We start from the raw sequence: 14,318 nt of genomic DNA, 5'->3' as shown, positions 1-14,318 counted from the left end.
TGGGGGGGGGGGCTGCAGGAGTTTTTCCATCACGGTTTGTCTCAGGATGTCTCCACTGCTTGGGGACGGAGCTGCTCCGCCGCGAAAAAATTGTTTGGGTGGCTTGGCTGGTTCTCCAGCCTGGCCGGACTGTGGGAGCGGGTGGCGTTTCTTGGCCGGTTAACAGGGAGAATCGCCGAAGAAATCCTTTCCTCCTGCTTGTCCCTCGTCTCCGCCGGAGGGGGTAGTGACACGGCAGCAGTTGGAAGCAAAAACCTTCACGGCATGAACTTCGGGGAGCACCGAGTGTGTGCATCTCCTCCCGCCCCACGCGGAGGGCGAGGAAGATGGTGACAACTGGGCTCCCCGTGAAGCACCGACGCGCCGCGGCAGCTGCTCGGAGTCGCGGCTGCTCGGAGTCATGACTGCTCTGCCTGGAGGCCTCCAGCTCTCCCGAGGAGTCCTTCAGTCTGGAGCCACCAGCGTCACCCTGGCTCTGGAGCCGCCAGCGTCACCCTGGCTCTGGAGCCACCAGCGTCATCCTGGCTCTGGAGCCACCAACGTCACCCTGGGTCTGGAGCCGCCAGCGTCATCCTGGGTCTGGAGCCGCCAGCATCAACCTGGGTCTGGAGCCGCCAGCGTCATCCTGGGTCTGGAGCCGCCAGCGTCACCCTGGGTCTGGAGCCACCAGCGTCATCCTGGGTCTGGAGCCGCCAGCGTCATCCTGGGTCTGGAGCCGCCAGCATCAACCTGGGTCTGGAGCCGCCAGCGTCATCCTGGGTCTGGAGCCGCCAGCGTCATCCTGGCTCTGGGGCCACCAACGTCACCCTGGGTCTGGGGCCACCAGCGTCATCCTGGGTCTGGAGCCGCCAGCGTCATCCTGGGTCTGGAGCCACCAGCGTCACCCTGGGTCTGGAGCCGCCAGCGTCACCCTGGGTCTGGAGCCGCCAGCGTCACCCTGGGTCTGGAGCCACCAACGTCACCCTGGGTCTGGAGCCGCCAGCGTCACCCTGGGTCTGGAGCCGCCAGCGTCACCCTGGGTCTGGAGCCACCAGCGTCACCCTGGGTCTGGAGCCACCAGCGTCACCCTGGGTCTGGAGCCGCCAGCGTCATCCTGGGTCTGGAGCCGCCAGCGTCATCCTGGGTCTGGAGCCGCCAGCATCAACCTGGGTCTGGAGCCGCCAGCGTCATCCTGGGTCTGGAGCCGCCAGCGTCATCCTGGCTCTGGGGCCACCAACGTCACCCTGGGTCTGGGGCCACCAGCGTCATCCTGGGTCTGGAGCCGCCAGCGTCATCCTGGGTCTGGAGCCACCAGCGTCACCCTGGGTCTGGAGCCGCCAGCGTCACCCTGGGTCTGGAGCCGCCAGCGTCACCCTGGGTCTGGAGCCGCCAGCGTCACCCTGGGTCTGGAGCCGCCAGCGTCACCCTGGGTCTGGAGCCACCAGCGTCACCCTGGGTCTGGAGCCACCAGCGTCACCCTGGGTCTGGAGCCACCAGCGTCACCCTGGGTCTGGAGCCACCAGCGTCACCCTGGGTCTGGAGCCACCAGCATCATCCTGGGTCTGGAGCCACCAGCATCAACCTGGGTCTGGAGCCACCAGCATCAACCTGGGTCTGGAGCCACCAGCGTCATCCTGGGTCTGGAGCCACCAGCATCAACCTGGGTCTGGAGCCACCAACGTCACCCTGGGTCTGGAGCCGCCAGCGTCACCCTGGGTCTGGAGCCGCCAGCGTCACCCTGGGTCTGGAGCCGCCAGCGTCACCCTGGGTCTGGAGCCGCCAGCGTCACCCTGGGTCTGGAGCCACCAGCGTCACCCTGGGTCTGGAGCCGCCAGCATCATCCTGGGTCTGGAGCCGCCAGCGTCATCCTGGGTCTGGAGCCACCAGCATCAACCTGGGTCTGGAGCCACCAGCATCATCCTGGGTCTGGAGCCGCCAGCGTCATCCTGGGTCTGGAGCCACCAGCGTCATCCTGGGTCTGGAGCCACCAGCGTCATCCTGGGTCTGGAGCCACCAGCATCAACCTGGGTCTGGAGCCACCAGCATCAACCTGGGTCTGGAGCCACCAGCATCAACCTGGGTCTGGAGCCACCAGCGTCACCCTGGGTCTGGAGCCACCAGCGTCATCCTGGGTCTGGAGCCACCAGCGTCATCCATCTTCCTCCTGTGCACCCCCAACTCTTTCGAGCTCGGCCGCACCAATCCACGCTCCATCTTGGCCAGCACCGCAGAGGAGTCACCGCGCTTTGGCATCATCTGCCACCAGCTGAACTTGCCCCTTCCAGGGTGCCACTGGCCACCACCTGCCGGGGGACCATCAGCGCCGGCTTTTAGGCAGGGGATGTATGCTCTTGAGCTGGATGGCTCCTGGATTTTTGGAAAAAAATGTTTTTGGGGAAGGGACAGGTACTCTTTAGCTGGATGGCTCCTGGAATTTTGGAAAAAATGGCTTTTGGGCAGGGGACGGGTGTTCTTTAGCCGGATGGCTCCTGGATTTTTGAAAAAAAAAATGGCTTTTGGGCAGAGGACGGGTGCTCTTGAGCTGGATGGCTCCTGGATTTTTGGAAAAAATGGCTTTTGGGAAGGGGATGGGTGGTTTTTTAGCTGGACAGCTTCTGGATTTTTGAAAAAAAACGGCTTTTGGGCAGGGGAAGGGTGCTCTTTAGCCAGATGGCTCCTGGATTTTTGGAAAAAATGGCTTTTGGGCAGGGGACGGGTGTTCTTTAGCCGGATGGCTCCTGGATTTTTGGAAAAAAAATGGCTTTTGGGCAGAGGACGGGTGCTCTTGAGCTGGATGGCTCCTGGATTTTTGGAAAAAATGGCTTTTGGGAAGGGGATGGGTGGTTTTTAGCTGGACAGCTTCTGGATTTTTGAAAAAAACCGGCTTTTGGGCAGGGGAAGGGTGCTCTTTAGCCAGATGGCTCCTGGATTTTTGGAAAAAATGGCTTTTGGGCAGGGGACGGGTGTTCTTTAGCTGGCTGGCTCCTGGATTTTTGGAAAAAAATGGCTTTTGGGCAGGGGAAAGGTGCTCTTTAGCCAGATGGCTTCTGGATTTTTGGAAAAAATGGCTTTTGGGCAGTGGATGGGTGTTCTTTAGCTGGCTGGCTCCTGGATTTTTGGAAAAAAATGGCTTTTGGGCAGAGGACGGGTGCTCTTGAGCTGGATGGCTCCTGGATTTTTGGAAAAAAGCAGTTTTTGGGCAGTGGACGGGTGCTCTTGAGCTGAATGGCTCCTGGAATTTTGAAAAAAAACAGCTTTTGGGCAGGGGACAGGTGTTCTTTAGCTGGATGGCTTCTGGATTTTTGGAAAAAAGCGGTTTTTGGGCAGTGGACGGGTGCTCTTGAGCTGAATGGCTCCTGGAATTTTGAAAAAACCAGCTTTTGGGCAGGGGACAGGTGTTCTTTAGCTGGATGGCTCCTGGATTTTTGGAAAAAAGTCATCTTTGTTGCATCCAAAGCAGAATCCCGTTAGGAAGGTCTCAGGTTTTTGCTTTCTTGAAGCCCTCCCCGTCCCATCCGTGCTGGGATTTTGGGTACCACATGGCCGAGCCCCATTCCGGGAACGCTGGCTCACTGCTCCGTGCAGGCGGGCGCGCAGACCCCAGCCCAGGGGCATGTGCTGCAGCTCCGGGGTCTCTGGAGCCGAGACCCTGCTCCTGGGGGCTTTCCCCTCATTAACACACTTCGGGGGACCCCAAACCATCCGGGCAGGATTGTTACTGGACTCTTTGGCCAAGTTTCCCCCCCCCGGGGCTGTGCCTGTTCGCCCTCTCCGAGCCCCCACCGCGCTGACGTCGCCCCGGCACGGAAAGCATCGCCTCCAGTCCTTCAATCAGGAGCCACAGAAATGGGACAAGCCATCACAACATATCAAACAAAAAAATTAGTCTTTATGGGAGCTAATTACTAAGAAAAAAACCTGCGTTTCATGTGGATTTCACAGGCGAAAGCCCAGCGGTTGTCCTGCCGGGGGGGGGGCTTGGCTTCCCCCCCCTCTTCCTTCGCGAGAGCCACGTGCGTTTCATGCCGTCCCCAGGAGGGATGCTGAGCTTTCATCTCAGAAGATGCGCTGCCCAAAAAAAAAAGTGAAGTATTAAAATCCAGATCAAACACGCTGCCTGGCTCTGAAATAGATCAGAAGCCGCAGCCCACACCCGGGACAGCTGAGGGGAGCCGCAAGCCCCCCCGAGACCCCCCTCCTGGGCGCTCCGCAGCCTGGTAAATAAACTAACCTGGAGCTTGGGGGGGAGGGGGGAGATTAGGAGAAACTTCTCCCGCTGGGGTCCGGCGATGGGCTCCTGCGCCCAGCAGAAGCGCCCACCTTGGGCATCGTGTGGGTGAGGGATTTGGGGGTCCCGAGTAGAGTGAGGGGCTTGCGGGAAGCCCCTCGCTCGCGTTGGATGTCCCGAGCCCACCTGAGACACGGTGTCGGTGGCTCCGTGGTGACATTTTCAAAGCACGGACCTAAGGAGGTAAAGGAAAAGCGACGGATCGCCAGGCAAAGCCCAGGGTGGGACGGAGCCCCCCTCCTCATCCTGCAGCTGCCGTGAGACCCCATCCCCACCCCGGGGGGGAGCCCGGAACAGATCAGCCGTCACCGCTGCGGCATCGCCAGAGCCACGGAGGAGCCTCAACACCAGCAGCGGCCGAATCGTGCAGGGAGGGGACGGCTCGGTCCCCAGGGAGCCATCCCGGTGTCCCGGGCTCCTCCGTGTCCCACTGGGCTCCTCCGTGTCCCACCACCCCCCAGTGCCACCAGCAGCTGCCCATCCCTGGAGCCCTGGATCACAGGCTGAGGCTGGAAGGTTGGCTCCGGGGTATCCATGTGGATCTTCAGGGCTTGGCAAACCATCGCCCATCCCAAGGCAGCCGTCGGCGGAGCTTTGCGGAGGGGGTTGGGGGGGTGGTTTTGGTTAGGGGGGGACACCCCCCCAAGCCTGGGTTTGAGGAGTAAATTCCTCGGGCACAATTTTGTGTTTGCACTCGGAGGCCAGCGGTCTCCTCGCCTCCTGTGGGGCTGGAGGACCCCAATATCCAGCGGCTCCGTGACAATGCTGCTGCCGGGGGAGGGCTGGGAGGACGGATTTGCGCCTGTCACCGGCTTCTCCGGATGGATTTCCAACCCGGAGCTTCCGTGGTGAAATCCACGGTGGCTCCCGGACACCAAAATCTGCTGGGGGCGGGCAGGGGTGCGTGTGGCACATGTGGCCACAGCTGGCCCCGTGCTGGCCACCGCTGCTGGGGGCAGGGCGTGGAAGCCAGAGGTGCTGGCCCCCTGCCCCAGCAGCACCGAACGCCTCAGCTCAACCCCGGAGCCGGGGTGGGGGGTAAGTGCGGAGTCACCGGCAACCTGAAAATGGGGGTTTTTTAGAAAGCAGTTAAAGGTTAAACCACAAACTGGAGAAAAAAAAAAAAACAACAAAAAAAAACCAGCGCAAAACTGACAGGACCAGAAAGAGCCCGACGGAGTGGGTGTCGAGCAGGTGGCGCGGTGCCCCTGAGCCTTGCGCCGGACGGGGCGAGTGGGGTGCAGGTGGCCACCGTGGCTCTGGTCGCTGTGGCTCTGGCCACCATGGGTTTGGCCACCGTGGCTCTGGCTGCGCCGTGGCTCTGGCCACCATGGACTTTGCTGCCATGGCTCTGGCTGCCGTGGCTCTGGTCGCCGTGGGTTTGGCTGCTGTGGCTCTGGCCACCATGGGTTTGGCCACCATGGCTCTGGCTGCACCGTGGCTCTGGCCACTGTGGGTTTGGCCACCGTGGCTCTGGTCGCTGTGGTTCTGGCTGTCATGGCTCTGGCTGCTGTGGCTCTGGCCACCGTGACTTTGGCTGCCATGGGTTTGGCTGCCGTGGCTCTGGTTGACGTGGGTTTGGCTGCTGTGGCTCTGGCTACCATGGGTTTGGCCACTGTGGCTCTGGCTGTTGTGGCTCTGGCCACCGTGACTTTGGCTGCCATGGCTCTGGCTGCTGTGGCTCTGGCTGCTGTGGCTCTGGCCACCGTGACTTTGGCTGCCATGGCTCTGGCTGCCGTGGCTCTGGTTGACGTGGGTTTGGCTGCTGTGGCTCTGGCCACCGTGGCTCTGGCCACCATGGCTCTGGTTGCCGTGGCTCTGGCTGTTGTGGCTCTGGCCACCGTGGCTCTGGCTGCCATGGCTCTGGTCACTGTGGCTCTGGCTGTTGTGGCTCTGGCCACCGTGGCTCTGGTTGCCGTGGCTCTGGTTGACGTGGGTTTGGCTGCTGTGGCTCTGGCCACCGTGGCTCTGGCCGCCATGGCTCTGGTCACTGTGGCTCTAGCCACCGTGGCTCTGGTTGCCGTGGCTCTGGCCACCGTGGCTCTGGTTGCCGTGGCTCTGGCCACCGTGGCTCTGGCCACCGTGGCTCTGGCCGCTGTGGCTCTGGCCGCTGTGGCTCTGGCCGCTGTGGCTCTGGCTGCCACGCCGGGCAGAGGGCGATGGGCTCCGGCCCCCAGCAGAGCAGCTGGTTTTTGGGCACCGTCGTGCCGCCGAACCCAGCCTGCGCCCCTTGGGGGGGGGGTGGCACGGCAGCCCTTGGGCTCACCCGGGGTGCCACAGCCCCTGGCCTTGACTTGGTGGCCACAGCCCCCCGCAGCGTGGCCGCAGCTCCGGCGCTTGGCGTCCCATCGTTCCTCAGGGGGGGAGCTCGGGACGGCTGGGGAGAGGGGAGCGTGGGGGGCTGCCACCTCCAGCCTGCTCGAGTGCCTGGGGGATGTGGGGGCCGGAGAGCCCACCCCCCTCTCCGGCTCAGCTCCCCCACACTTGCCTTTTTTTCCCCATTAGCATTTTGGCTAACGAGCTGCCTCCCATAACGGGTGCTCAGCCCGTGGCACCGGGTCCTTCAGAGCATGGATCCCGTTATCCCCCCCCGCCAGGAGTATTTAAGGGGCTCGAACCACCTCTCCATTTCCCAAAAGATGTTGGCTGGTCCGTGACCGTCATTACACCGAATGAGCAACCACTCAACGAGCAGCACGAAACCCCCTTGGCAGCAATCGCGGTTCCCCATCCCCGACACAGCCGGTGGCTTTGTGGTGTGATGGAAATTGCGGTGGCATTCAGAGGTACCATCCCTGGGGTTCAGAGGTACCATCCCCGGGGTTCAGAGGTACCATCCCCGGGGTTCAGAGGTACCGTCCCCAGGGTTCAGAGGTACCGTCCCCGGGGTTCAGAGGTACCGTCCCCGGGGTTCAGAGGTACCGTCCCCGGGGTTCAGAGGTACCATCCCAGGGGTTCAGAGGTACCATCCCCGGGGTTCAGCGGTACCATCCCCGGGGTTCAGAGGTACCGTCCCAGGGGTTCAGAGGTACCATCCCCGGGGTTCAGAGGTACCATCCCCGGGGTTCAGAGGTACCATCCCCGGGGTTCAGCGGTACCATCCCCGGGGTTCAGAGGTACCGTCCCAGGGGTTCAGAGGTACCGTCCCCGGGGTTCAGAGGTACCGTCCCCGGGGTTCAGAGGTACCGTCCCCGGGGTTCAGAGGTACCATCCCCGGGGTTCAGAGGTACCATCCCCGGGGTTCAGAGGTACCGTCCCCGGGGTTCACAGGTACCATCCCCGGGGTTCAGAGGTACCGTCCCCGGGGTTCAGAGGTACCGTCCCCGGGGTTCAGAGGTACCATCCCCGGGGTTCAGAGGTACCGTCCCCAGGGTTCAGAGGTACCGTCCCCGGGGTTCAGAGGTACCGTCCCCGGGGTTCAGAGGTACCGTCCCCGGGGTTCAGAGGTACCATCCCAGGGGTTCAGAGGTACCGTCCCCGGGGTTCAGCGGTACCGTCCCCGGGGTTCAGAGGTACCGTCCCAGGGGTTCAGAGGTACCATCCCCGGGGTTCAGAGGTACCATCCCCGGGGTTCAGAGGTACCATCCCCGGGGTTCAGCGGTACCATCCCCGGGGTTCAGAGGTACCGTCCCCGGGGTTCAGAGGTACCGTCCCCGGGGTTCAGAGGTACCGTCCCCGGGGTTCAGAGGTACCATCCCCGGGGTTCAGAGGTACCATCCCCGGGGTTCAGAGGTACCGTCCCCGGGGTTCACAGGTACCATCCCCGGGGTTCAGAGGTACCGTCCCCGGGGTTCAGAGGTACCGTCCCCGGGGTTCAGAGGTACCATCCTTGGGGTTCAGAGGTACCATCTTCCCTCGGGAGGTATCCCAGGGTTTTACCGTAGGCTGCCGCTTGCAGCACATGGATAACGGCACGGCACTGCCGAACAGCACGCAGCACCCGCTCCCCTTCTGTGTCACCAGCCAGCGAGGCCAAACGGGTGGCCACGGGGATTTTCATTCAGGAGTGACAAAACAAGGGAGAGAGGAGACTAATAATATCTCGCGAGTGTCTTAACGGCGCTGAGCGCTGGATGTGGCCAATGGATGGTGAAGAAATGCTTGGAAATGGTTAAAAATGGAGGGGTCCTGCTGCCCCCCACCCCCCCCATAAATCTTGCCTTTGGGGTCAGGGCTTCCCGGAGGACGTTTTACCTGGAGGGGTGCACCCATGGTGTCTCGGGAGCAGAGCACCAGAGGCATTTTGGTTTTGGTATTTGACCAAATCCTGATTTATGCTGCCCCCCAGCAATCGCAGCGCGGGTGCAGCCCACCCTTCTCCCACCACTCTCCATCTCCGAGGAGGCAAGCGCTGGTGCTGCCGGGGGGGGGGTGGCGATGCTGGGGGGGCAGAAGCTGTGTGTGGGGGGTGCAGGTTGCAGCTCTGACATCTCACCGGCGACGGGGCTGGAGGGGACGGTGGACTGCTGGCCAGGGTCGATCCCGCTCGGTCGATCCCTGCCCCTTTTCCTTGCAGCTTGGCCCGTGGCCGCCTCTTCCGTGGGCTCTTCGGCGTGGGTGCCGTGTCCGTTCTCACAACTTCTGCTTTCCTTGGATTTTTCGCAGTTTCCTCCCCCACCGTCGGCAAACCCTACAAGTGCAACTACTGCGGCCGCAGCTACAAGCAGCAGAGCACGCTGGAGGAGCACAAGGAGCGGTGCCACAACTACCTGCAGAGTCTGAACACTGAACCGCAATCGCTGGCCGGCCAGCAAGGTCAGTGCCGTGGGGCGGCCGGAGCCCTGCTGTGCCCCCAGCTCCGGCGCCGCGGCGAGGGGGGACCGACCCGGCAGGGTGGGAAATGGGGGGGATGCGGGGTCATCTGTGCCTGACGGGGTTGAGCGTTGGGGATGCTTTTCCCGTTACAAAAAAGGGGGGTGCTGCGCGGGGGGCTCGCCGTGCCGCGGCGGGGGTGGGATGAAAGGCGCTGCGCTGGTTCACGCCGCAGCTCCCCGTGGGTGCTCGGTGTTGGCTCCCCGGGTCCTCCCCCCACACCACCAGCCAAATGGCATAAGCCCCCCGGACCAAAACGCGCCCCTGGGCCCTATTTCTAGCGCCAGAACTACCAACAGGTTTCCCAGAAGGGACGGGACGGCGGGGGATGGACCCCTGCGGGTGGGGGTCCGCAACGGGCGCACGTGGCTCCTGCCCCCCCCCTCCGCTGTGAAAGAACCGAAACTGGCACCTTCCCAGCTCCTCACCCCCTTGGAGCAGGATCTGGCCCCGGTGGGCTTCACCGGTGAAGGCCACCCGGCGGCTTTAACCGGCGGATCCATAGGGAATGGCAGAGCTGCCCTCGCCGGCAGCGCCGCGGGGCAGATCTCGCCCAGCCGGGGTCGGGAGCCGGCAGGAGGACACTTCGATCCGTTGAAGCCGGCTCCTCTTCCCCAAAAGCGGCAGGAACGGGCCCAGCTCGCTGAAGACGGGAGGCGACCCGGCTGCCGGTGCTCCCCCGTGACCCGAGTCTGCGACGGGGGAAGCGCTGGGCCCTGAGCAGGTGGATCGGGAAATTTCTGTAGGTGCGTCCCGGTTAGGGCAGGGAACGGCGTGGCCGGAGCGCTGGCGGCGGAGGGTCCGGCCTGGGTAACCGTGCCCATCCCGTGGGCACCGGCTCAACCGGCTCTCCCCCTTGTCTTGCCAGGTGAGGAGATGCGAGACCTGGAGATAGTGCCGGAGTCCCTGCTGCACCCCCCGGCCGAGCGGCCGGCGTTCATCGACCGGCTGGCCAACAGCCTGACCAAACGGAAACGCTCGACACCTCAGAAATTCGTGGGTAAGGGGCTCTCCCCACCCTTGATCCCGGGGACAGGGGGACCCCTGGGTGCTGGAGCGGGGTGCCAGGGTCCAGCCAGACCCACCACCCCCCCCAAGCACCCCGCCTGGGAGTGGAGACTCTGCACTTGGGCACACGGCTGGTGCTGGCACAGCGCCTTTCGTCCCCACGGTCCCACGATGGGGACACTGGCTGGTGCTGGCACAGCGCCTTCTGTCCTCATGGTCCCAGGATGGGGACACTGGCTGGTGCTGGCACAGCACCTTTTGTCCCCATGGTCCTGGGATGCGATGGGGACACTGGCTGGTGCTGGCACAGCGCCTTTTGTCCCCACGGTCCCAGCATGGGGACACACGGTTGGTTCTGGCACAGCACCTTTCATCCCCATGGTCCCACGATGGGGACACTGGCTGGTGCTGGCACAGCACCTTTCGGCCCCACGGTCCCCGGCACAGGGACACGCAGCTGGTGCTGGCACAGCATCTTTTGTCCCCACAGTCCTGGGGCGGGATGGGGACATGCAGCTGGTGCTGGCACAGCACCTTCTGTCCCCATGGTTCTGGGGTGGGATGGGGACACTGGTGGGTGCTGGCACAGCACCTTTCATCCCCATGGTCCTGGCACGGGGACATGTGGCTGGTGTTGGCACAGCGCCTTTCGTCCCCATGGTCCCACGATGGGGATACTGGTCGGTGCTGGCACAGCACCTTTCGTCCCCACGGTCCCACGATGGGGATACTGGTCGGTGCTGGCACAGCACCTTTCGTCCCCACGGTCCCCACAATGGGGATACTGGTCGGTGTTGGCACAGCGCCTTTCGTCCCCACGGTCCCAGGATGGGGACACTGGCTGGTGCTGGCACAGCGCCTTTCATCCCCAAGGTCCCGGCATGGCACGGGGCTCGCACGCGGTGCCGGGGGATATTGGGGGTGTGGGGGAGGGGGGGGGTGAACCCCAACCCCCCCCAGCCCCTTTGACGCCGCTCTCCCGTTGCCGCAGGCGAGAAGCAGATGCGATTCACCCTCTCGGACCTGCCCTTCGACGTGAACTCCGGCTTCGAGAAGGACGTGGAGATGGTCTCAGCCCACCACCCCCTGGACCCCTCCTACGGCAGCTCCCTGTCGCTGATGGGGGGCGAGCACCTTCGCCCCCTCCGCCTGCCCCCCACAAACTGCATCTCGGAGGTCACCCCCGTCATCAGCTCCGTCTACACCCAGATCCAGCCGCTCCCGGGTCGGCTGGAGCTGCCGGGAAGCCGGGAAGCCACCGAGGGGCACGAGGATGTACCGGATGGGGTACAGGTGGTCTACCGGAGCCGGGAACCGGGCGTTTCGCCCACCAACGGCTGCCAGGACTCGACGGACACGGAAAGCAACCACGAAGAACGGAGCTCGCAGCTGCCGGCGGGGAGCTGCGCCAGCAGCCGCCAGAGCCCAGCCTACGCCAAAGAGGACCCCAAAGTGCCGGAGGGACCCCCGGCCGCCCGTTCTACCCCCAGCTCCGCCAAAGAAACCCTGCGGGTGGTCAATGAGGAGGGGGAGCAGATCCGGGCGTTCAGGTGCGAGCATTGCCGCATCCTGTTCTTGGACCACGTCATGTTCACCATCCACATGGGCTGCCACGGCTTCAGAGACCCTTTCGAGTGCAACATCTGTGGCTACCACAGCCAGGACCGGTACGAGTTCTCCTCCCACATCGTGCGGGGCGAGCATAAAGTCGGCTAAATTTGCCCCCCCATCCCTCCCCTCCCCCACCCCATCCCCCCCACCCCACCCCCGACTCTCTCTAGCTCAGGACCCTCCACCCTTTAGGGCATGGAACTGTTGGTTTGTTGTTTTTTTTGTTTTGTTTTTTTTTTTTTTTCTTTTATACTCCTTTGCACTGACTTTGGCTACAAAAGAAAAATATTTAAAAAAAAAATTATCAAGAACTTAAAAAGAAAAAAAAAAAAAAAAACACACAACCCCAGCGAGGGGGAGCTCTTAACGATTTGCCTTTTTATAAATGGAGTTATTTAAATATTAACGGACTTTTTTGTGCTTTCCACCCCCACCCCCACCTCTCACCTCCCTCCATTATTTATTGAGCTTTTCAGTTTCTCTTTTGATAACTTTTTTTTGGGGGGTTCCTCCCCTCCACCCACCCCCCACCCTAAGTCTCGCTTGAATTTTGGAGGACTGTCCCCCCCCGCCCCCATCCCCCTGCCCCCCCCCCCGGTCCCGCTCGGCTCTCCGAGCCCTTTCCTTGGTGGTTCCGCTCTCGGGCGAAGCCAACCTCAGATTAGGTGCTAAAATCCCACGGGACCCCCCCCCCTTGCCCGCGGGACCCCCTGCCCGGTGGGGGGGCCGCTGCGCCCCGAGCTTTAATGAGTTTAATTCAATACAGGGAGCGTAAGGCAGGACACCCCCCCCCCCATCCCCGTCCCCGCGGTGCTGGTTGTGCCAGCGTTTGAAGCCCCCCAGGGACGGTGGGCGCTGGGGGGGGGGGGGGCGGCGCTGGGGGTCCGCAGCGCTCCCCTGAAATGAAGGAAAGGGGAGCCAGGCTCCATCCTCCTTCTGGAATCTTCCTCCTCCTCCTCCTCGGCACAGGCCAGTATCTCCTACCCGCTCTGCTGCGGGGGTGACCCCCCCTACGCTGCCCACCGGTGCTGGGGACCCAGATCGGGCCCCCCCCACCCCTCCCCCCCCCCCCTGCCGCCACCCCCCTCTGCCCCCAAAGCCTTCCGGGGATCGGGGGTCTCCCCGCGCTCCGGTGTCATTCCTGGTCCCGCAGCGGCACCCCAAAGGCCGGCGGCACCCCCCGGGAGGGGGGGGGGTTGAGGGGGGGGGGGGGGCTCTGCATCCAGCAACCCCCTCCCAAGCCCCTTCCCCCAGGGATGGGCTCTGGGGGGCACATTGCCGGGATGGTTTTGGGGGAGAGACACCAAGGGAAGGGGCTCCCCATCACAAGGGGGGGGTCCAGAGCCAGACCCCCCCCCCTCAAGAAACGCTCCCCCCCCTCCTACCCCAGGACAGGACCCCCCCCAAGAGGGACGTAGCAGGGCCAGGGGTGGGGGGGCAACAGATAACCAAAAACTACCGCGCGACCCCAACGCCCATCCCCGGCGGGGGCCGCGGTGACACCGGCCGCTCCCGGGACCCCCGGCTGCAGCCCCCCCCCAGCCTGGGGGGGGGTCCCCGCTTCCTCCCCCGGCCCAGGATGCATAAAATGCCCCTCAGCAGCCGCCCCCCCCCCCCCCCCCCGGGCTCCTGAGGTTGAAACCAAAGGCTGTTCCTTTTTCTACAGACACAAACACAACCACCTCACGCGGCGGCAACACCCGTTGCCCCTATTTCCCATTTTCTTTGATTATTATCTATAATTTTAATTTTTAAATTTTTAAAAATTTTTTTTCTGGCTTTTTTGGGTTCTGCGTGCCGGAGGGGAGGGGGACAGCACGGCCGGGGCTCAGCGCGGGGGTCCGCTCGCACCTTCTTGGCCAGCACGATGATCCGGAGCCCCCCCCCCGACCCCCCACTGACTCCAGCACCAAAAACCCAAAAATGGGTTTTTACGCCCCGAAACGCCAGCGCCGCCGTTTTTGGCCACTTTTAGGTCGTTGGTGGTTTTCTGGGGGTTTTATGATATTTTGGTTTTTTAATTATTTCTCCCACCCCCACCCCCACCCCCGTCTCTTTTTTTCTTTCTCCTGTTAAAGAGTCTAAAACAAAAATGTAGGAATTTTGTAAAACTCCAGGTCGCTTTACTCCTGTAAATATCTATATTTTTTAATCAGATGTATGAAGAACAAACGATGATGTGCAATACCCCAGCCCCCCCCCCCCGCCCCCCCCCAGCCCCCCCCACACCCCCCCTTTCCTTTCTAACGAGTTTTCATTTGTATATCGTTAATGGATTTGCTGTCGTCTTTGTTTTTTTCCCTTTTTTGTGAGGTTAGACTCGCTTTTGGATAAAAAACACCCCCAAGCCCCCCCTTACGCCCCCCCCCCCCCCAGGCCCCCCCCCCCCCGTGACCGCAGGAGCTTTTGTATCTGTAAGATATTGTAATTACCTATTTGTGTAACGAGATCTACTACTGTAAGTTTTGTACTGTACTGGCTGAAGGTCTGTTATAAATAAACCGGAGTAATTTAACGCCCCCCCCCCCCCCCAAGTTTCCCTTCTTGGGGGTGGGGGGCTGGGGGGGGTGGAGGGGCTTCTCTTTGCAGGGGCTGGGGGGGCACTGGGGGTCCCCTAGGG

At 62.6% G+C, this 14,318-nt stretch overlaps 1 protein-coding gene across 2 annotated transcripts in view; it reads left to right on the top strand.

Moving 5' to 3' along the window:
• The window catches only part of IKZF4 (IKAROS family zinc finger 4), a 34,638-nt gene extending 22,799 nt beyond the window's left edge, over positions 1-11,839 (top strand). For both annotated transcript variants that reach the window (XM_055696527.1, XM_055696528.1), the window contains 3 exons: positions 8,873-9,022; positions 9,948-10,079; positions 11,079-11,839. In XM_055696527.1, the coding sequence (XP_055552502.1) occupies positions 8,873-9,022; positions 9,948-10,079; positions 11,079-11,803 (1,007 nt within the window). In that variant the 3' untranslated portion in view covers positions 11,804-11,839. The remainder of the gene's footprint in view (positions 1-8,872; positions 9,023-9,947; positions 10,080-11,078) is intronic.
• Positions 11,840-14,318: the final 2,479 nt, after the last annotated feature.

Source organism: Falco cherrug, chromosome 19 (genome assembly GCF_023634085.1).
Source record: "Falco cherrug isolate bFalChe1 chromosome 19, bFalChe1.pri, whole genome shotgun sequence".
NCBI classification, from domain to species: domain Eukaryota; kingdom Metazoa; phylum Chordata; class Aves; order Falconiformes; family Falconidae; genus Falco; species Falco cherrug.
The sequence above is the reverse complement of the archived record's forward strand: the minus strand, read 5'-3'. Positions and strand labels throughout refer to the sequence as shown.